The sequence below is a fragment of the Odocoileus virginianus genome, chromosome 11 (genome assembly GCF_023699985.2).
Source record: "Odocoileus virginianus isolate 20LAN1187 ecotype Illinois chromosome 11, Ovbor_1.2, whole genome shotgun sequence".
In the NCBI taxonomy this organism is placed as follows: Eukaryota; Metazoa; Chordata; class Mammalia; order Artiodactyla; family Cervidae; genus Odocoileus; species Odocoileus virginianus.
The window spans coordinates 38,034,110-38,055,303 of NC_069684.1; the positions used below are offsets into that span (position 1 = coordinate 38,034,110).

The window sequence follows — 21,194 nt, forward strand, 5'->3', positions numbered from 1 at the left end:
CACTTCTGTTTCATTGACTATGCTAAATCCTTTGTGTGGATCACAACTGTGAAAAATTCTTCAAGAGATGGAAATACCAGACCACCTTACCTTCCTCCTGAGATCTGTATGCAGGCCAAGAAGCAACAGTTAGAACCGGACATGGAACAACGGACTGGTTCCAAATTGGTCTAAGGCTGTATATTTTCACCCTGCTTATTTAACTTATATTGCAGAGTGCATCATGTGAAATGCCGGGCTGGATGAAGCACAAGCTAAAATCCAAGATTGACGGGAGAAATATCAATAACCCCAAATATGCAGATGACACCACCCTTATGGCAGAAAGTGAAGAGGAACTGAAGAGCCTCTTGATGAACGTGAAAGAGGAAAGTGAAAAAGCTGGCTTAAAACTCAACATTCAAAAAACAAAGATCATGGCATTTGATCCCATCACTTCATGGCAAATCAATGGGGAAACAATGGAAACTGAGAGACTTTATTTTCTTGGGCTCCACAATCACTGCAGATGGTGACTGCAGCCATGAAATTAAAAAACGCTTGCTCCTTGGAAGAAAAACTATGACCAACCTAGACAGCATATTAAAAAGCAGAGACTACTTTGCCGACAAAGGTCCATCTAGTCAAAGCTACAGTTTTTCCAGTAGTCATGTATGGATGTGAGAGTTAGACTCTAAAGGAAGCTGAGTGCTGAAGAATTGATGCTTTTGAACTGTGGTGTTGGAGAAGACTCTTGAGAGTCCCTTGGACTGCAAGGAGATCAAGCCAGTCCATTCTAAAGGAAATCAGTTTTGAATATTCACTGGAAAGACTGATGCTGAAGCTGAAACGCCAATACTTTGGCAACCTAATACAAAGAACTGACTCATTTGAAAAGACCCTGATGGTAGGAAAGATTGAAGCCAGGAGGAGAAGGGGACAACAAGAGGATGAGATGGTTGGGTAGCATCACTGACTAGATGGACATGAGTTTGAGCAGGCTCCAGGAGTTGTTGATGGACAGGGAAGCCTGGCGTGCTGCAGTCCATGGAGTCACAAAGAGTCAGACATGACTGAGCGACTGAACTGAACTGAACTATATTCGTGAATCCCAGAGTGAACGGATTTAGGATTGTGCCATGTACAGTCATCCTGATCTCAAAGGGTTATACTCGAATTTTTAGTGCCACGGTCAATATATGAAAAAAGCAGTTTCCATAACACATGAGGGCCTGCACTAAAGAATGTCTCTTTAAACTTTCTGTTGGCTGAAGTCTGTAACTAAATTTGTTCACATGCAAATGGTTTTAACTCCTCCATTCCCCCGCTTCCCAACTTGGACCTCAGGAGGTTAACACTTTAGTTCAGTTTCAGAGAAGTAGGAATCCTCTCTCACTTAACAGCAATGATAAGGAAGTAGGGGACTATGGGAAGAATTCCTTTAATCCATCTCTGTTTCTACTAAGAGTACGTCTAGATCACCCCGTCTGAAAGGGACCTTCATGAGACCACAGGGTGACTCCGTGTCCTCTTACAGCAAATTTGAGCTCCCTCCTATGTCTGTGCGGACAGTGAGACTTGAATGCCACAGCAAGCAGCTCCAGGCAGCAGGATCTGAACACTCCCTCCAACCTTCCCTTGGTGTTTGGTTGATCCCGGAGTGAGGACCTTGGAAATGGGAAGATAGTTTGCAGCCTGTTGGGGAGACAGATAAGAAAACTTAACAAACAGGCAACGCATACCCATGAGGGAACAACTCTGGCATTTGGGTGGGTCTTTTATTTATTTTCTTTTTTCTTTTTTTTAATTAATTAATTTATTTATTTATTTATTTTTGGGTGGGTTTAGAGTTCGAAAGTTAGAAGATAACATACTGGACGTAGAGGGAAGACTGGATCACAGAACTCTGGGGAAGGTGTGGAGGGAGTCAAGACCATCTGTAGGCACCAGAGAGCTATTTGGTGACAATAGAGGTCTGCTTACTTACATTTACAACTGTTCTGTGGTCGTTATTTTGGGATGTGGTTCTCAGGAGCGCAGATCCAGAAACGGACCACCTCTCCTTGCCTGCTCTGGCTTCTCGGATCTCACCCGAGGAGGGCAGGACTTCACTGAGTTTTCTCCTCCTTGGTAGCATGTTTTTCCCCCGCTTTGGGTACTCATGAAAAGAATTTTTCTTCTAAGGAAAACATGTGTCAACAGAGATGTTACTGTCACGTCTCTGCCTTCATGTACCTTCTTTGTTTTGACTAGTTGACTGGCCAGATACACCCTTGACCTTTCCCTCAGGAAGTTGGGATTTGAGCTGGTTCATATTTTGCTTTAATTTTGTTGGCTTTCAAAGCTCAGCATTCATGGTCTATAATCTCTTCAGCAAAGTTTGCATATCACCTCTCGTTTTTAGCTCAGTAATCAAAGTGGCCTTTATACCTCTTCCCACCCCCACCTCCAAATGCCTTCATTCATCTATTCAGCTAATACTGCTGCTTCTCTATGATGAATCCAGGAATGAAACAAAATCCCTCCTCTCATGGAGCTTACATTCCAGGTGGAGAGCCAAGCAATAAGCAAATATTTTATTTAAGTGGGATGTGAAGCAAATGTATTTTGAGTTCATGGCCAACTTAACCTGACTTGTTTTTGAAACAACTTGCTGTGAGGAGGACAGGAGTGGAAACAGAAAGAATAAGTTAGAAAACTATTGGCGCAATCCATTCCAAATCCAGAGATCATTTGTCAGTTACAAGAGCAATAGAGAAAGAGAGATTTGGGGCACATGTGAAAGTTGCGCCTTCAAACCTCCCAGTAGATCCAGGAGGACGTAGGGAGAGGAGTCAGGATGCAGCCTTACATTGGAAGACGTAGAGAAGCAGGCTTGGCAGGCCTCCTGAGGGCCTTTGGGCTTTGGCCACAGCACCCAGGCCTCTTCCAAGAGCTTCAGGGTTGATAGGATAGTAAGCCTGACTTGAGGAAAAGATATGTTTTTAGCCTGTCCTAGAGAGTGTTTGAAATGACGGTAGATATTTCACTGGACCAGGAGATAAGAACAGAACTCAGCTACCTGGAAAAGCACTCCTCACTCCTTCCCCTGGTTTCTCTCCCACGCAGTGTTTTGCCAGCATCCTTACAACAGTTGTCAGACTTCTCTCTGAGGGTTGATGGCAGCCCTCTCTGCCACCCTCCATATTTTCAGTCAGTTGCATGCTCAGTCACTCAGTTTGTGTGTGACTCTTTGTGACCCCATGGACTGCAGCCTGCCAGGTTCCTCTGTCCGTGGGATTTTCCAGGCAAGAATACTGGAGTGGGTTGCCATTTCCTTCTCCAGGGGATCTTCCTAACCCAGGGATCGAACCCTCGTCTCCTGTGTCTCCTTCGTTGGCAGGCAGATTCTTTACCGCTGAGTCACCTGGGAAGCCCCCTTCAGTCAGTTGTTGGGATCTAAATAGCCAGCGGTGTGCCTCTGTCTTAAAGAAGGAATTGAGACTGTGCGCAGCAGGAGTGTGTGACTATATCATGTAAATAAAATAGGGTGGTTTGTTTGTTTTTTTTTACCCATTCCCTTATTGCAGATGATCAGAACTTCTTTTTAGTCTCACTCGGAGAACACAATTAGTAGTAGTATCCTTGGGGTATCCTTTTTACTGAACTTTTTATAAAATTAATCACTGGATTTCTGGCTTCCAAGCCCAAATCAAGCATTACCCAGGTATGGTGCTTGAGACCATGTGGCCTGGTAGGCGGAGTGTTGACGTGGGCCCAGGAGGGCTTTGAGTTGTCCCATCTTTCCATCTCACCCATGGTGTGGCCTGTGGCAGATTTCTGTTTCTGTCCCTGTTTTTTTACCCTGATTTGCCCACCAGGCACTTTCCTGGCCCTGCAAGTAAGTCTCTTAGTTCATGATTCAGGAGTGGCAAGCCTCGGCCTCTCATTTAGATGTGTCTAGAGAGGGGTGTTTTGCTTCACTGGAATCCAGGAACAAATAATGAAAAGTACACCAAGTACAAGGCCGAGGACAGACCAGGCACACTCTTATCAGTCATCTGAAATATGCACAGCCTTTCCAAGACAAATATGGACTCCTGTTTCTAGGAAAACACCAGAAAGTACTTATCAATTACCCTGTATATGGTTTGTGGAAAAAGACAACACCAGCCTGCCCTGAAAGCCATAGCAAAGCAGATTCCTCTGGGCAACCAACAGCTGAAGACTGTGAGTTAGAGCCCAGCCTGTGGCCTGGGACTGGTCCACGGAGCCTCTTTCCTCCCTCCTGTGATGCCCGTGTCCGTCCCCCAACACCAGGCAGCTGAGCTCCTCCTGGAAGATGAGGAGCCTGGTGTGTTCTCACTCACGGCCAAAGCCTCTCACTCTTCTTCCTGACCTTTTCCAAGTCTAGAGGTGTCTCTCCAGAGATCCCTAGAAATATAGAGGGTGACCCAGTGGAAGTTCAATAATAATAGCAGTGGCAAGAGTCACCGTTGGCAGAAAGCCCACATTCTGTCCAGCCCAGGCTTGGTGGGCATCGTTTTGTTTGATCCTTGCAGCCATCCTGCAGGGTAGGTACTGCCCTCCTGTTTTACAGAGAGAACTAGAACTGGGGATTGAAGAAGTGAACTGACTTGCCCATGATCACATGTCTAGGAAATGGCAACGGTGAAGTTCTTATTCAAACCTGGAGATTTTAATCACTTTCTTCAAGTGCATTCACAAGGGATACTGAGTGTGGGTTTAATGCTGGTCAGCAGATTTAGAGCATGTCCTGTATGAAGTGGCATTTTTATCTTAGACGAGGATGGAAGGGAAGTCATTTCAGCATTAACACGTAACCTTTTTGCTTTTCTGTCCACCTTCCCACCTTAGGACTCAAGCACAGAGGGTACGGAAGCCACGCTGCTGCACAGGGCCCCAGGGCCTGCTTCCCCGCTACTCGGAGAGCCAGGCAGAGGGCCAGGAGCAGCTCTTCAAACTGACAGACAACATACAGGATGAATTGTGAGTTGCATCCGTGGGAAACCAGCCCTTATGGTTCACCAGGTCATCTTCTCTGTCTCTGAGTCTTAAGTTTCTGTCCATTTCTGAGTATCATAATGACTCTGAGGCCTGGGAACTGGTCAGAGATTCCTTGGCCCAGATGGGTTTTTGTTTTGTTTTGTTCTCCTGCCACGCCAGACAGCATGTAGGATCCTAGTTCCCCAACAGGGGATTGAACCCATGCCCCCTGCATTGAAAGCAAGGAGTCCTAGTCACTGGACTGCCAGGAAAGTCCCAAGCCCAGATGTTTTATACATTTAGATGTAACAGTGGTTCTCAAACTGAATTCCACAGCAGGACCTTAATGTTGGCATTCTCTTTCTAATTAGTTCAAAGAGAGAAGATAAAATGTTCTCAATCCAAAGATTTTTTTGCCCTGTAAAATTTTCCTAAACTTTGGTGTGCTGTTGTTGGTGGAAGAATGCATATTAAAACAAAACATATTAACAAATAATAGACAACTAGTATCTGAAAATTTTGGAAATGCAATGTTCTTAAGGTTGTTTGGCTCTTCTTGAATGTGGAGCCTTATATACTTAAGATGTTGTTATAATTTCAGTTAGTGAAGTTTTTCCTAATTGGTATGTTTGTTGTGTAGAATCACTAACTCATATCCGACTCTTTGTGACTCCATGGACGGCAGCACATCAGGCCCTTCTGTCCTCCACTATCTCCTGGATTTTGCTCAAACTCATGTCCATTGAGTCAGTGAGCTTGCTGTCTAACCATCTCATCCTCTGTTGTCCCCTTCTCCTCTTACCCTCAATCTTTCCCAGTATCAGGGTCTCTTCCAATGAGTCGGCTCTTCATGTTAGGTGGTCAAAGTATTGGAGTTTCAGCTTCAGCCTCAGCCCTTCCAATGAATATTCAGGGTTGATTTCCTTTAGGGTTGACTGATTTGATCTCCTTGTAATCCAAGGGACTCTCAAGTGTCTTCTCCAGTTGATATGGTAGAATTCAGTATATCACTGTTTTGCAATATTCTTCAGAGACCCTTTTAACATAAAATGCTCTGTAACCTAAATAGATGCTAGAATCACCAGTCCAAAGAAAGCAGTTAGTCCTGCCCTAATAAGTATCAAAATGCTAGTTTAATTTCTTTGAATGTTTATTTATCTCAAAATAAATAAGGTAAGGAGGGTTTAGAGGATCATGAGGGGTTTTTTGTTTTTTTTTTATTTTGGTTGATGAAAGGGTATCTGAAGTAGAGGTTAGCTCTTAAAAGAGCCTTCAGTGTCATTGTTACCAATGTGTTAAGCTGACTTCATCTCATAGTTTTGTAGCAGTATTTGAATGCGAATATCAAAAGTCAAATCCAGAATTCATGTGTTGCTTACTGCATAGGAAGGCATCTTCCAGTGTGTGGTTTTTTATAACTCAAACTCCCTTTGTTACTGGAAGGTCTCTCAGTGATGGAGATGTATGACATTATTGTAGTCAGCTCAGGCTGCCAAAAACCAAATACCACAGACCAAGTGGCTTAAACAACAGAAAGTTGTTTGTTGTAGTATTGAAGCTGGGAAGTCCAAGATCAAGGTGCCAACTGATTTGGTTCCTGGTGAAGGCTGTCTTTCCAGCTTGCAAATGGCCACCTTCTAGCTGTGTCCTCATATGCAGAGAAAGGCTGAGCCAGATCTCTGATGGCTCCTATAAAGACACTAATCGTAGAGAATCAGGGCCCCACCCTTATGACCTCATTAAGAGAAAAAAAGAACCTTTATTTTTTAAATTATTTATTTTAATTGGAGGATAATTACTTTACAGTGTTGTGACGGTTTCTGCCGTACATTAAGATGAATCAGTCACCAGTATGCATGTGTCACCCCCATCCTGAGACCCCCTTCCATCACCCTCCCCTCCCACCCCTCTGGGTTGTCCCAGAGCACTGGCTTTGGGTGCCCTGCTGCATGCATTGAACCTACACTGGTCGTCTGTTTTACATATGGTGATGTACATGTTTCAATGCCGTTCTCTCAAATCATCCCACCCTCGCCATCTCCCACTGAGTCCCAAAGTCTGTTCTTTACATCTGTGTCTCCTTGCTGCCCTGCATGTAGAATCGTCATTACCATCTCTTTAAATTCCATGCATATGCATTAATATACAGTATTTGTCTTTCTCCTTTTGACTGACTTCACTGTATAATAAGCTCCATTTTTATCCGCCTCATTAGAACTGACTCAAATGTGTTCCTTTTTATGACTGAGTAATATTCCACTGTGTATATGTGCCATAACTTCCTTATCCATTCATCTGCTGATGAACATCTAGGTCGCTTCCATGTCCTGGCTGTTGTAAATAGTGCTACTATGAACGTTGGGGTACATGTGTCTCTTTCAATTCTGGTTTCCTTGGGGTGTATGTCCAGCAGTGGAATTGCTGGGCCTTATGACCTCATTTAACCTTCATTCCTCCCATGCTCCATACAGTCAGTCACACTGGGGTGAGGTTGTCAACATGGGAACTTGGTGGGGATATAATTCTGTCCATAGCATATGTCTCTCTACTCTTTTAGTCGAGCCTCAGCTCTGGCCATCATGCCAATAGCCAAAATCCCCCATGTTTCACTCCAGAAATGACTTTATATTCCTGCCCTCCTTGGGTGAGGATCTGGTGCCATCCCTGCCCTTTTTACACTCTCCTGATGGAACTTTTGACCTTTGGATTGGAGGCTCAGAGAGTTATTCCTCAGGTCTAGTGAGACACAGTGCAGAGTCTACTAGCATGGTAGCCCCATGAGGGCCTCAGTTTCTATCTGATCCATTCACTGAAGAATCCTCAGTACGTGGAACAGTAGATGGCACATATTAGGCACTCAACAGATATTTGCTGAATGAATGAGAGTTGGATGGTTATTGTACATTGTGCTTTTAATTTTATCTCCCACTCACCCTTCCTCAGGCTTCCCTGATAGCTCAGTTGATAAAGAATCTACCTACAATGCAGGAGACCCTGGTTCAATTCCTGGGTCAGGAAGATCTGCTGGAGAAGGGATAGGCTACCCATTCCAGTATTTTTGGGCTTCTCTTGTGGCTTGGCTGGCAAAGAATCCATCTGCAATGTGGGAGACCTGGGTTCGATCCCTGGGTTGGGAAGATCCTCTGGAGAAGGGAAAGTCTACCCACTCCAGTACTCTGGTCTAGAAAATTCCATGGGCTGTATAGTCCGTGGGATCGCAAAGAGTCAGACACGACTGAGCAACTTTCACATTCGCTTACCCTTCCTCAAGTCAAACCATGTCTGGTTCTCATGAAATTCATTTTCAATACAATGATATATGCCAGAAACATAAGGAGAAATTGTGTAGCATGGCTAACATAGGATTGCTCCCAGTGAAATACAAGCATTGAGCATAGAGCCATGGAAAACTGGAAGCCAGAATCAAAATGAAGTCAGTAAAACAGATTTCACGAAACTCTTGGAATTCATAAGAACTCAGAGAAGATGTTGGCATGAATGACTTCTGACTCTTAAGATGAAAACCATGTGTTGCTACCCCAGTTTGTGTTAAATCTTGCCCATGTACGCTTTAGGAGCCACGTGACTGTAGTCTTCCGCAGTGTACAAGGCAGAAGTCATTGGGAAACCTGGCACATATTTCTCTGAAGTGTTCTCAGTGGTCAGGCTGGGTCTTCACATTGGAGGCATCACTTTGCAAGAAAGGGGTTTTCAGGAAAAGCACAGGAGCACCATAATATACCTCTGACTTTTATCCTAGAATCCTAATTAAAAACATGCTTAAAGACCTAATTATTTGCATATTTTCCTCCAGAGTTAACCCCTTAAAAGGATCTTTAATACCTTGCTCTACTGTTCTAACTAAATGTTTCCACATTTTTTTCCAGTTAGACTCACTGTTTCACTTCTGGAAAATATTGTGTAATTACTTCCCGATGCCGTGAAAACCCCACAGAGTCCACAGTGCTGTGGTTACTTCAACTTTGTTCTCCCAGATCAAGTTGCATTTAATTTTTTATTTTACTCAATTAATTAGTATTAAAAGGATAGTTGCCGACATATGATTTAAGGTCTGGTACACTGTAAAGGCTTGAGTTTCTAATGAATCCAGTATTAACTCTGATATGTTGCAAAATTGCCATCACTTTCCATTTTTCTTAATTTGGGTTTTTAAATAGTATTCTGGGTTAAAATGATGGTAAAGGAAAATTTGTTATATTAGATTACATTAATTTTTCTCTGTAACTGGTGTTTAGTATGTAGCCAGACACCTCATTTTCATTAAAAGAAGAAGAAAAAAGTACCTATTTCCAATACACCATCACAGACCAGATTACATACTAGCAATGTAAGCACTAGGGTAGTTCTTTACCTTTTCCAAAAACTGAGTAGCTGTCCTCACATGCTGTTTTCTTGAGTTTATTTGACAACTTGATTATATTTTTTTAAATGTAGTTTTAGGAAATAATGTTTGTGAGGTTTTTTTTTAAAGATATTATTCAGTGCTTTAAAGAAAGAAGATTTTAAGTTCTCTATCTCAGTTTTAATATTTTGATAGATATACTTAAATATATTTGATTTCCTTTGTAATCCTAAGCATTTTATTTTATGCGTTTAAAATCAACATTATCCTTAGAAAGGAATTGTGGGCCTCCCCACAATGCCAACAAGGGGAGAGGAGGGTCCTTTCTGATTAGGAGCCTTTCTAGGTGTTTGAAGTTTTTAATTATTCAAAATTATTAGTTATTTGAGTGTCAGTAGGTTGTGCAGAGGTAAAGAATCCACCTGCCAATGCAGGAGACATAGGTTCCATCCCTGGGTCGGGAAGATCCCCTGGAGAAGGAAATGGCAACCCACTCCAGTTATTCTTGCCTGGAAAAACCCATGCATGGACAGAGGAGCCTGGTGGGCTTGCAGTCCGTGGGGTCGCAAAGAGCTGGACATGATTGAGCACAACACAACACAACACGTGTGTTCCATAAATGTTAAGAGTTCCTATTCTAATTAGAAATTAGGAGCCTTTCTAGATGTTTGACATTTTTAATTATTCAAAATTATTCTTTATTTTTTAGTATTGTGACTGTGCTAATAAAAAGAGTCCTTATCCTTTAGAGAAATACATGGGTTTATTTACAGAGAAGAAGAAAAGGAATGAATTAATAACAACAACTAAGCATCCTCAAGGGGCAGCTGGACCTGGAGATGACTCCAAATGACAGGGTTCCTGTATGTGACCTTGAAGGTGGTGCTTGTCTTTGGGGGAAACTTGAAAGTCACGCACAGGAGGCCCCTGGAGTCTAGGGAGCATCTTGAAGGCTCTCCCTGTGTCGCTGGGCCACTTGATCTCAGTCGAGTCAGGCTACACCCTTGTCCCTTTGGGTTGTGCACTCAATTCTATCTGTTTTTCTGCTCCTCCTCTTTTTTTTTTTAATCTTTATTGAGATCTTTTTTTTCTTTTAATTCAAGAAAGTATAAAAAGGAAAACAAAAATAGCCTATAAACCCACTGGCCAAATTAATTTTTCTCTTTTTGATGAAATAAACTCATGTATGCAGTTATTAGGAAATTCAAAGAGTACAGAAAAAATCAAGAATAAAATTCTTTCTTGCCCCCTTTGTATGCATACTGTAATATTTGATATATATACCCTTCTTAAGAAACTGCATATAGAAATAGAAGGTAGAACTTTTTTTATCTGAGCACAGGTTATACTGTTTATTTTTATAAACAGTATAATTATTATAACAGTATAGTTTATAATTCTTATAAACAGTAAAATTTAATTTAACAGTATATAATTATAAATAAAAACCGTAAAGTAATATATGCAATCTCAAAGCAAAAATAAAAAGATCAGACATTTTGAGGAGTGGGATAGAATTCATCGCTTGCATTTTCTAAACCAGGAAATAATCTGTCAATAATCATTGACACTGCTGGAATAAGACAGCTCCCAACTCTTCTGATTGTGAAATGACTGTAAAGTGTGGAATATACAGATATATAAATGTTAATAGAGTTGATAAAACAAAAACAAACAAAACCCCAAGAGAGTGGGAAAAAAAAGAAAGAAAATCAGTTGAAAAAGGTAATTGAATCAACTGGCAAATTTCTCTCCCTCTAAGGAGCAATCAGTCGGTCGTGAACCTCTTTCCCTGTGGCCTCTTAGAGGGACACACGTTTCTCCAACCTGCCGAAGTGAGGACTTGTAGACTCGCAAGGAGACCTTCTCCACAGGATCAGGATAACTTGGCATCTGTTGTCAACGGAAGAAAGAAATAACAACAGCCACCCTGGTTGGGCATGTAGATTGGTTCTAGTCATCACGGTGGCCCCTCAGAGGAGGTATGGTGATCCTCACTTTACACATGACAGCAGACAGCTCTGAGCCAAGCCTTGGGCTGGTGATAGGCAGAGCCAGCTGTCACCGAGGATCGGCCGGGCCCCATGGCACACTGGCCATCGTACTTGGAAACGACATCACTACCGCCACAGAGCGAGAGGGCTAAAGCCGTTGTGGACAGTGACTTTGGTGTTTGTGGTCTGGGATGCTGTTCATCGTAGCGGAGCTGCTTCTGCAGCGGTGAACCTTGCCAGGCTCGCCCACTATTAGAACCTGTCATCTTGGAGAGTGGTGTAAGCCACATGTCATAGCCTTCCTTTCTCTGAGAAGAAACTTTCTGAAGTTGGTCCCAAGGTCAAAACATCCTCTTTCTCTCCTTTAGGGAGAGTTATAAGTGAAACTTTTAACCAAAGTCTAAAGATCCTAATTTTTTTTTTTTTTTTATAGAATCATTCCTAGCGTCCACAGAACACCAGATGTCTTCTCTGGTTCTCCGTATTTGAAGGGTGCGGCTCACCCAGAGGCTGTGTGTCTCTGGTCACAGTTCTTCACCCTCCCTCCTTCTGAGTTAATGACAAGTCAGCGGGTAGAAGGATATGCTCAGGGTCCACCTGAGGCCACATGGCTTTCCTTCCCATGTCATCCCACAATGGTTTGCAATGGTCAGTCATTTGTGGGCCAGGAGCAGCCTACGCAATGCGAGGAGAGTGCGGGTGGTCTAGACTTGGCTTGTGTGAGGCCTTCGCCTCTCAAGTGACACAAAGGGAAGGGGCGCAGGCCTTCTGCAGGGGACAGCCAGGCAGGGAGGGGGATGCCATGCTGTGACAACGGAGTGACAGGCGGCGAATGGGACGGGAAGTGCTGGGAGCACTCATGGGTTCAGCTTCTCTTGGCCCATTGAGTTTTGGTTCCTCTCTCTCCATGACAAATTTGGGGTTGGTCTCCCTTACAGGAGGGGACCCATAATCGGGAGCTCAGTTTTAATTTTTCTTTGTTGTGGTTTCTAGATTTTGTATGTGTTTTAATGTATGCTATTATGATGAAACCCAAAGCGTTAGTTGTTGGTTGTGAAAGTTCCAGGGAAGCATTGAGAGGAAAATGGAGGGAGAGGTGGCTGTTGGCTAAGTCGGTGTCCAGGTTCTTGCTCAGACCGAGGGCTGTGACCCTGGCGCTCCAGCTGAGTCCCCACTATCTCCCTCTCCTCTCCTCTCAGTTATACCCTTGGCTCCAATCTGCTTTTGGTTTGAAACAACTAGAACATGTCATGTAAATGTCCAGAACTTACTGTCTGTATTAACTTCAGGGTATGAATGGGCTCCTGGGCTCACAGAAGAGAGATATGTGTGGATTTACAAATCCTCCCCTCACATTTCTCTAATGGACATGAATTCTTTTGATGTTAAATTTTGGCCATGGATTTACTGACTTTGTGGTGGAAGCTGGCGGATAGCATCATCTCTCTCAGATGAAGAAACTGAGCCACAAAGACAGCAGCTGGCCCTGCTGGAGCTGCCCCACCCAGTGGGTCTCCCTGCCCGCTCAGCATGTGTCCCCTCCACCGAGTGGGGTGGCTCTGAGTCAGGCATCCCAGCTCAGAGCCACGCTTCCTCCTCCCTTCCACCCAGAAGTCATGCTGGCTGGACAGAAGACTTGCACCATCTGTGACCCCTTAGAAGGGAGTCTGTTTTAAAGAGGCCCACTATGGAAAGAGCTCTAATAATGTCAGCCACCCAGGTGAGGGGTATCAGAGCAGCTGCCCCGATGGAAAGACCTCAGCCCTCTTAGAGGCTGTGCGTAAATGTCAGCATCAGCAGGCACCAAATGGGAGAGGGGAGGCGCGGACAATGGGACAGAAGCTCTGCCTCCTATGCTGGACTTTTTAATGCCCATCCTTCCCTCACCCTAATCATGGTGGCTGGCTCTGGGGAGCTCCCCTGAGAACCTGTTACAGCCTCAGTCACCACGTGCCCGGCCCACCTGTGCTCAGAAGCCCTGGGCCATTTTTGGTTTTTATGCTAGTTTCCCGGCAAGTTCCAACCGGCCCCCAGTCCTTCCTTTCTGTGTTAGGAAGCTTTTTTCGTCTCTGTCTGTCTCTTTCTCTCACCTTGTCTTCCACTGGACCAGCTAACTGAGATTTCACTCGGCCTTTTTAAGTAGTGCTGCTGCCCCCTGGACACCATCCGCGCCTGGGATGTGGGAAATTCTCTGCTGAGTGGCCTGAACACCAAAAGCTGCTGGGTATTTCTCCTTTTGGCATTGAGACTTTACAAGTCTACATTCTTGGCATTGCCAACCAGTCAGAACAATAAACCCCAATTTTTTTGTCATGTGAAGCTATAATTAAAATGGCAGCTGGAACCAGGCAGAATTTTAGTGAGTGCTAAGGGGGTGGCCGACTCAGTGGTGGGTGCTCAGGGAGACATGGGCGGGGGTTGAGGGGTGGACTTTAAGAGTACATCAGCCTAGCCAGAGAGCTGAATACATATCCGGGACACACAATGAGAACAAACCAGTGCTTAGCAGTGCTCTTGAAGGTAAGCAAGGAAGCATTCAAAAGTGGGGGTGGGGTTGAGCGTTTCTGGGGAAGCTTCAGAGAGAAATTAGAGCTCATGAATCCTCAGACTTGAGGAGGAGGTAGAAGGGATGAGGGATGAGGTGTGTTCAGAGTCAGGGGCTCTCTGAGCCCAGAGGTGAGCGGGGGCCTAGAGCCAACTTGGGATGGAGAGAGAACCAGCCTGTCCAGCTGCAGGCAGGTCTGCTCTGTCCCATCAGAGTTTGGCAACCACTGACCCCAGAACAAAGCCATCCTGGGACCCAGTCCCCAGTCATTCCAGGGGAGCTGTGGCTCTGAGCAACTGCAATGTGGCGATTCCTCTCAGGACATTGGGTCCCAGGGGGCCAGGGCCTGACAGCCAGCCTGTCGTCAGCTCTTAGTATTCCTGCCGTCTTTCCCTGTCCCCCGAAGTGGCCGCTCCATTGTGGAAGGCTGTCACAAGAGGCAGTGGAGGCAGCCAGGCCTGGGAGGGCTGTCACAGCCATTTCCAAGGGTCACTGCTCTTCATTGTAGCCCAGCTGAGAGCTTTGACGCGCATAAATTCCCACTTTAAATCCGCGGCTCCAGGGAAGAAGAGATTTCTTTTATTTTTTTCCCGAGTGGCCCCGAAGCCTCCAGAATTGATGACTGAGAGTTATGAAAATCAGGATTATAGCTTTCCCTGAGAGTGCACACTTCCTAACAACTCGTGGAGCTCTGAGAACGCGGCGGTGGCTTCACCAGTCAGTCCCCTGTCCCTCAAGGTGTTGAGCTGAGACTGGGTGACCTCTTATTAAAACCATGACAAAAAAGAAGTAGACGTAGATTTGCAGATAGAGAAGGCATGGCATCCTCTCACACGTCCAGTTAGGTGACCCGTTTAATCCCGCTCCCCACTTCCACCTCCATCACCCCCGTCCCTCCCCCACCCTGCCTTCACAGGGAAACTTCTCAGCTGCTACTTTATCAATGGACCTTTCAAAGCATTGTGTTTTCTTCCTCTCTTTTGCCCAACAAAGCACTGTTAACGGCTTCCTCTAAGCCTCGTCCTATGAAAAGGCCAGAAAACTGTTTTCTCTCATTGATAACGGTTGGTCCTATTTATCAAGCCCCCCCTGTGCTATGCATGCCGGCCTCGCAGCAGCCCTGAGAGGCCAACGCCACTTTTATTCCTAACTGACGGACAAGGAGACAGGGGCTCAGAGTGGGTGAGTCACCCGCCCGTGGGGCAGTGAGCGAGGGAGCTTAGCTGTAAGGTCAGTCCCCAGAAACCAGGGCCCACATGGAACCTCAGCCCTGCCTTGAGCAGCAGCCCCGAAGTCCTGCGTGCCCTCCTCACTCCCCCTCTCCCTCCGCAGCTTCATCGCCGTGGAGAACATCGACAGCTACTGCGTGCTCATCTCCTCCAAAGCCGTCTACTTCCTGAGAAGCGGGGACTATGTCGACCGAGAGGCCATTTTCCTGGAGGTCAAATATGACGATCTCTACCACTGCCTCGTCTCCAAAGACCATGGGAAAGTGTATGTGCAGGTCACCAAGAAGGCTGTGAACACGAGCAGCGGTGTGTCCATCCCAGGCCCTTCTCACCAGAAGCCCATGGTGAGTGCACACCTGACCCGTCTCCCAGGCCCGCCACTGCCCTGCTGATGCTTCTCAGTGGAAAGGCGTTGCAGCATATGAGGCTTAGGCCTGGCTGCTGTGAATCCCCAGGGGTCCTGCTTCTTAATCCCACAGACAGAAGGTGCTCAGTGTGGTGGATGGGTTGGTGCTGCCCTCCCAGCTTCACCGCTGCTGACCCTAGGCAGGTTGCTCAACACTTGAGCCCTGGTTTCCCCTCCTTACAGTGTAGGTAGGATTCCTGCCTCTGAGCAGCTGTGAGGACCAGCTGATATGATGCATGCGGCTATTTTATTCCTAAAATGGGCCTCTTCAGTGCATCGGATCTAAGATGTCAAAGCACATGCTGGCTTCTTCCTAATTTCCCCTCTAGAATAATTGGAAGCTAACTTATTTCCTGCACCAAGAAGCAATATGTAGCATAGGCCCCTACCCAGGGTAAAAGCTCAATAAATATTTATAGACAAAATTTACACTTTGCCTCCAAAGGCTACAAGATATAACAGTTAATAACCTGTTAATAACCAACATTCATTAAGGGCTTACTATGTGTCAGGCTGGATTCTGAGTGCCAGGCTGCATTCTTATAGATTATTTAATGTTGTACTGTTATTTTCCCCGCTTGACTGGTAAGAAGGCTTGGTGATGACAGGTGGCTTGTTCAGGGTTATCTGGCCAACACCAGAAGGAGCTGGGGTTCAAAGCCATGTGCCTGCGAGGCACCAGAGCTGGTGGCCTGGACCAGGTCACTGCTTCTGCTCAGAGCTCGGCAGAAGCCCACTTGAGGGGACCCCATCTCCAACCATGTTCTCACTTGGAGTCTTTTCAGGAACCCCAGGTGTTAGCTCTGCTCATCTTTCACCTGGAATGCTAGGATTTTCAAGCCTGCATTCAAGAATGACATACCATTCAGAATGGCCCTGCTTATCTCAGTCTTTCTACAGATCAGAAACCGCAACCAGCCTGATTGGGCCTCTCTCCCTTGACCTTCTCCCTGCCCAGGAATGCGCTTGGGTTTGGTTTGGCTTGTGTGGGCTCCCCTGGGGTCACTGGCTTAGGTTAGGACTGGTAGATTAACTGAGTTAACACCCAAAAGCCTGAGTATTTCCACAAGTTCCTTTTGGAGGTGGGGAGCCTTGCCCAGCTGCCCTTTCACCCTTTCAAGGCAAGCAAGCTTGCACCATAAGAAAGACCTCAAGGCATTTGTGTGCTTTGAACATCAGCAGACTTTAGATTTGAGTCCCAAATCTTTGTTCTCACTTGCTCTCACCTCAGCTGATCCTCACACCTCAGAGCACAATGGTTTCTCAGTTACAAGGAGTCCCAAAGGTCGGGGGATTGTGGGTTGGATGCACAGTCACCCTGGGGCCCACCCCAGACCTCAAGCATTAACTAGGAGTAGGGCCCCAGGGATCTATTTCTTAGAAGTACACCCATGCTGTTCAGATCCACAGTCAGGCTGGGAGCTGCTGCCTGGGCGGATTTCAGTGGCTCGCGTCCTGCACTTCTGTTTGGTTTCCCACTGTGGGGGCAAGTTACTTATTCTGTCCTTTTCCTCAGGTCCATGTGAAATCAGAGGTCCTTGCTATCAAGTTATCACAAGAAATAAACTATGCAAAGAGCCTTTACTATGAACAGCAACTGATGTTAAGACTCAATGAAAACCAAGAGCAGTTGGAGCTGGACTCCTGAGAAACCCCAGCTGCTGGAGGGACATTCCCAAAGACAGACCCCAAACCAATCAGGAGGAGAGAGGCCCATGGGCTTGGCTTAAATTTGAGGAAACCAGAATAAGGTTTGGGGGATGATATCAAGAGGGGAAGTAAATACTGATGAGGGGGATGCAGATGGAACTGTGTTCATTTGTGGGGCAAGGAATTGCTCTAGATTATGGGGAGGTAATTTTTAAAAGACATCGGTTGAATAACGTTTGGAAAAAAAAAGAAAGCGTACCAAGATCAATCTAATTTTTAGATTGCCCTGTATTTTGTTAACATGTATATATTGATATATATACAGCTGTGTGTTTGTAAATATATAGAAGCGTTTCTGAACAGGGACTATGATGTGTGTAAAGGATTGTTAACTGTAAAGTAATATAAAATTATATTGGATCTTCTATTGCACTAATTCTACATGTCTAATTCAGGGTACTATCCGTGAAGAGGGATTCTTGCAAGTTGCAGAATATTATGTCTTAGTCTGGGAAACGAGGGTATTCACAGTTGGGTGGGCTGAGGTGAGGTGACGGGTACATCAAGAGTGACACCTTTCATACCTGTGCTCATCCAGACAGCAGCAGCGAACCAAAGTGTCCAGATCTAGAGCTGGCCCTCAACAAAGCCTAGGGGAGTGACTCAGATGCATCTTTTATTGATTTCTCCCCCAGTTTAAAGATGGTTCTTAGAGTGTCACAGATTGTTTTTATCTGCCTAAATCTCTGGCTCTCTCCTGACTGGTCTTGCCAGACTTCAAGGTGTGTGCTGTTAGCACACATGCACACACACCAGCATTACAGGCTTTTCTTGGGTTATTATCATACAGGCCAGTCTGAAACATTGGTAGACTCTGATAACTTAGAAGGGAAAAAACCCCACAGAACTGGGTAACAAATCAAAAGTCCAGAAACGTAGCAAAGCCCACAGTAAGAATGTCCTCCCTCCTGAGCAGCAGTCAGAGGGAAGGACCTAGGACTCTCTTCTCCATAATAAAGCTGCAGGCAGACTCCCAGCTCTGCAGCCCTGGGGACCCGGAGACGGTAACACTGAGATGAGAAGGGAGAAGGAGAGAATCAGAAAGGGGAATGAAATCTGAGTATTAAAAAGCTGTTTTTGTAAGTTTGAGGCCAAGATTTGGCCAGAATAGCTCTTGCCCTTGGTTTTAAATTCCAAACAGTGGCAAGGCCTTGGAGTGAGTGCCGTCTTCTCCCTGGGTCTTGTTTGCAGGGTTTTCTCTTTTCTGTATGGAATAACCAAGTTGGGGAGGGGTAGGCCTCACTCTGGAATGAATGACTAGACTTGTGATTTTTAAAATTTTTATTTTAATAAATCTACTCAGTCTCTACCACTGTGTCTAACATAGCTGAGATCTAAAAGGACCCAGGGGTCAGTGGATGTGTGGAAGGTTTGGGGGTTTATCATTCATGACCCAGATCCTTCCAAGACACAAATGAAGCTGATCTGTCTTTCTTCCCCCTCCTTGAGGGGGTGTGTGTGCTGTGTGTGTGGTGTGTATGTGGGGTGTCTGTGTGTGTGTGTGTTTGTGTCTGTGTGTGTCTGTGTCTGTATATGTGTGTCTCTGTGTGTGGTGTGTGTGTCTGTGTGTGTGTGTGTGTCTGTGTGGGGTGTGTGTGTGTGTGTCTGGTGTGGGGTGTGGGGTGTGTGTGTGTGTGTGTTTGTGTGGGGTATGTGTGTGGGGTGTGTGTCTGTGTGGGGGGTGTGTGTGTCTGTGTGTGTGGTGTGTCTGTGTCTGTGTGTTTGTGGTGTGTCTGTGTCTGTATGTGTGTGTCTCTGCGTGTGTCTGTGTGGTGTGTGTGTGGGGTGCGGGGGTGTGTGTGTGGTGTGTCTGTGTCTGTATGTGTGTGTCTCTGTGTGTGTCTGTGTGGTGTGTGTGTGTGGGGTGCGGGGGTGTGTGTGTGGTGTATGTGTGTCTGGTGTGTATGTGTGTGTGGTGTGTGTGTGTGTGGTGGGTGAGGTGTGTGTGTCTATGTGTGTGCAGTGTGTGTGTGTGGGGTGTGTGGGGGGTGTGTGTGTTCAAAAAAACAGGAAGGGAGCTTTCATCCAGTGCTAAGTGCTTTGGCAAGCAGTGTCTTCAAGGCTCGTCTTGAGCGCCAAGATTTATATATGGTCTTCACTGAACTCTCTTCGTGGACAGCAGTGTTGAAACCTGGCTCTTGCAGGAGGTGTTTTTGGTTGTTCGGTTCATTGGTTTTGCCAGGCGGCCATTCTGGCACCAGGTGCCGCCTCCTGCAGCTTTCTCGTCCTCCTGAACAGCCTCCTGCCCTGCACCCCACAAGTGTGGCTTGTGGTTTTTGTCACCAGTCACCCACTGCCTGAGATCATGACCTCCTTAGGATGAGACTCTCAGAGGGTTGATTGCATCAGTGAACCTTCTGTCACTTTCTGGAATGAAGTCACTTGGGAGTTCTGTTGGATTGAGGAGCTTGGTGTTAGGATTATAAAGGAAATTTGCCTTGGGCCCCAGTGGCACCCAGCATCCTCTGCCCGTGGGAAGTTGGTTGAGGGCTGCGCTGTGGAACAGTGCTTCCCAGAGATTCCAAGAGGGTGCTCAGATGCCCTCCTCCCGGCCGCCTTCTAATCTCATCAACCCTTGAAACAGTGGCTCAGCTCCTAATTGCACAACCTCCTCTGCAATTGTGCCTTAGAAGAGGCAGATGTTAAAATGGGGTCCAAAAAATAATAATAATAAAATAAAATAGGGTCCAAAGACCAAACAGGGTGAGGTTGGGGTTGGTGGGTGCCAATTTAGCTTCTCAAACTCCCTCTGCCCTCTCAGCCCTCATGCTGGGCGTGGGGTAAGATTACAGGGGCTCTGGAGAGTTTCCTGGTTTGCCCAGAAAACATCCAAAGCTTTAGAGGAAGCAGGCCCCGGCTATGGCTGCTAAAGGCCCTATTTCCTTTAAAATCAGTGTTTAGCCAGCGATGGCCGAGACTTTGTTACAATAATTTTCTACTGATTTTATTGCTGCCTCAACTACCCAGTTCCACTCCCAGGAAGAAAAATAAATTGAATCAGGAGAAACCAGGCCAGCAGAAAGCAAAGTCCCCTTGATGCCCTGACCCAGCACATCCAGCTACATCGCTGCCCAGTCAGAGCTGCTTTTGTTCGCCCACCAGAAAGGCTGGCCGGTCAGTGCTTCCTGCACCCGGGCCCACTCACCACCAACCCGGAAATGGAAACGCAGCCTCTCATCAGTTTGAGTGCCTCGCCCACCCAGTGGTGAGGATGCAGCTTGGAGTTCGGACGACTCCTGGGCCACTTTGTTTATAAGCCTCATCTGTGCCTCAAAATAGCATAGCAGCTGCTTATAAAATCCCCAAAATAAAGTTCTGGGTCACCACTGTGTGAGCACCCTCACAGCCACCAATCTGTTGCGACTCTAGAATCTGTTCATGTCAAGTCGTTCTTTCTCTTCCTGTGGAATAAAATGCTCTGTTGACTTCCAAACATGTTGTTTCCTTCTGGTTTCTTGCTGTCCCGTAGATTCTAGAATGGTCGCCGGTGACAAATGCCAAACATCTGATGGTGTTCACAAGCACACGCAGCCTCTCCCTCACTCCAGGGAGGCGGTTCCCAGGCAGCCCTGCACCTCGGGCCTTTGCCTAACTTCCTGTCTGCCGGGCCAGGCTTCTTGCTGACCGTGCTCTCCCCACCTCTGTGAGGTAACTGGTCCAGGCCCTGGCAGGATGGAAGGTGTCATGTCCTAGAAGGAGACCGCAGGAGGAATCAGTTTGGTCATGTTCATGGTGCCTACTTGGGCTTCCCTGATAGCTCAGTTGGTAAAGAATCCACCTGCAATGCAGGAAACCCCAGTTCGATTCCTGGGTCTGGAAGATCCGCTGGAGAAGGGAAAGGCTAACCTCTCCAGTATTCTGGCCTGGAGAAGTCCATGAACTGTGTACTCCATGGGGTCACAAAGAGTCAGACGCAACTGAGCAACTTTCATTTCACTTCACAGTACCTGCTTGGTATTACTGGACAGGTCAGGAAGGCAGC

General features: G+C 46.1%; 1 protein-coding gene and 1 non-coding gene across 9 annotated transcripts in view; both read left to right on the forward strand.

Moving 5' to 3' along the window:
* Positions 1–20,645, forward strand: part of VPS13D (vacuolar protein sorting 13 homolog D) — a 269,200-nt gene extending 248,555 nt beyond the window's left edge. For all 8 annotated transcript variants that reach the window (XM_070474310.1, XM_020897781.2, XM_020897934.2 and 5 more), the window contains 3 exons: positions 4,837–4,968; positions 15,200–15,440; positions 17,019–20,645. In XM_070474310.1, the coding sequence (XP_070330411.1) occupies positions 4,837–4,968; positions 15,200–15,440; positions 17,019–17,150 (505 nt within the window). In that variant the 3' untranslated portion in view covers positions 17,151–20,645. The remainder of the gene's footprint in view (positions 1–4,836; positions 4,969–15,199; positions 15,441–17,018) is intronic.
* Positions 15,585–15,728, forward strand: LOC139037602 (small nucleolar RNA ACA59). The gene has a single exon (XR_011490483.1). It is a non-coding gene; the product is annotated as a small nucleolar RNA ACA59 (small nucleolar RNA).
* Positions 20,646–21,194: the final 549 nt, after the last annotated feature.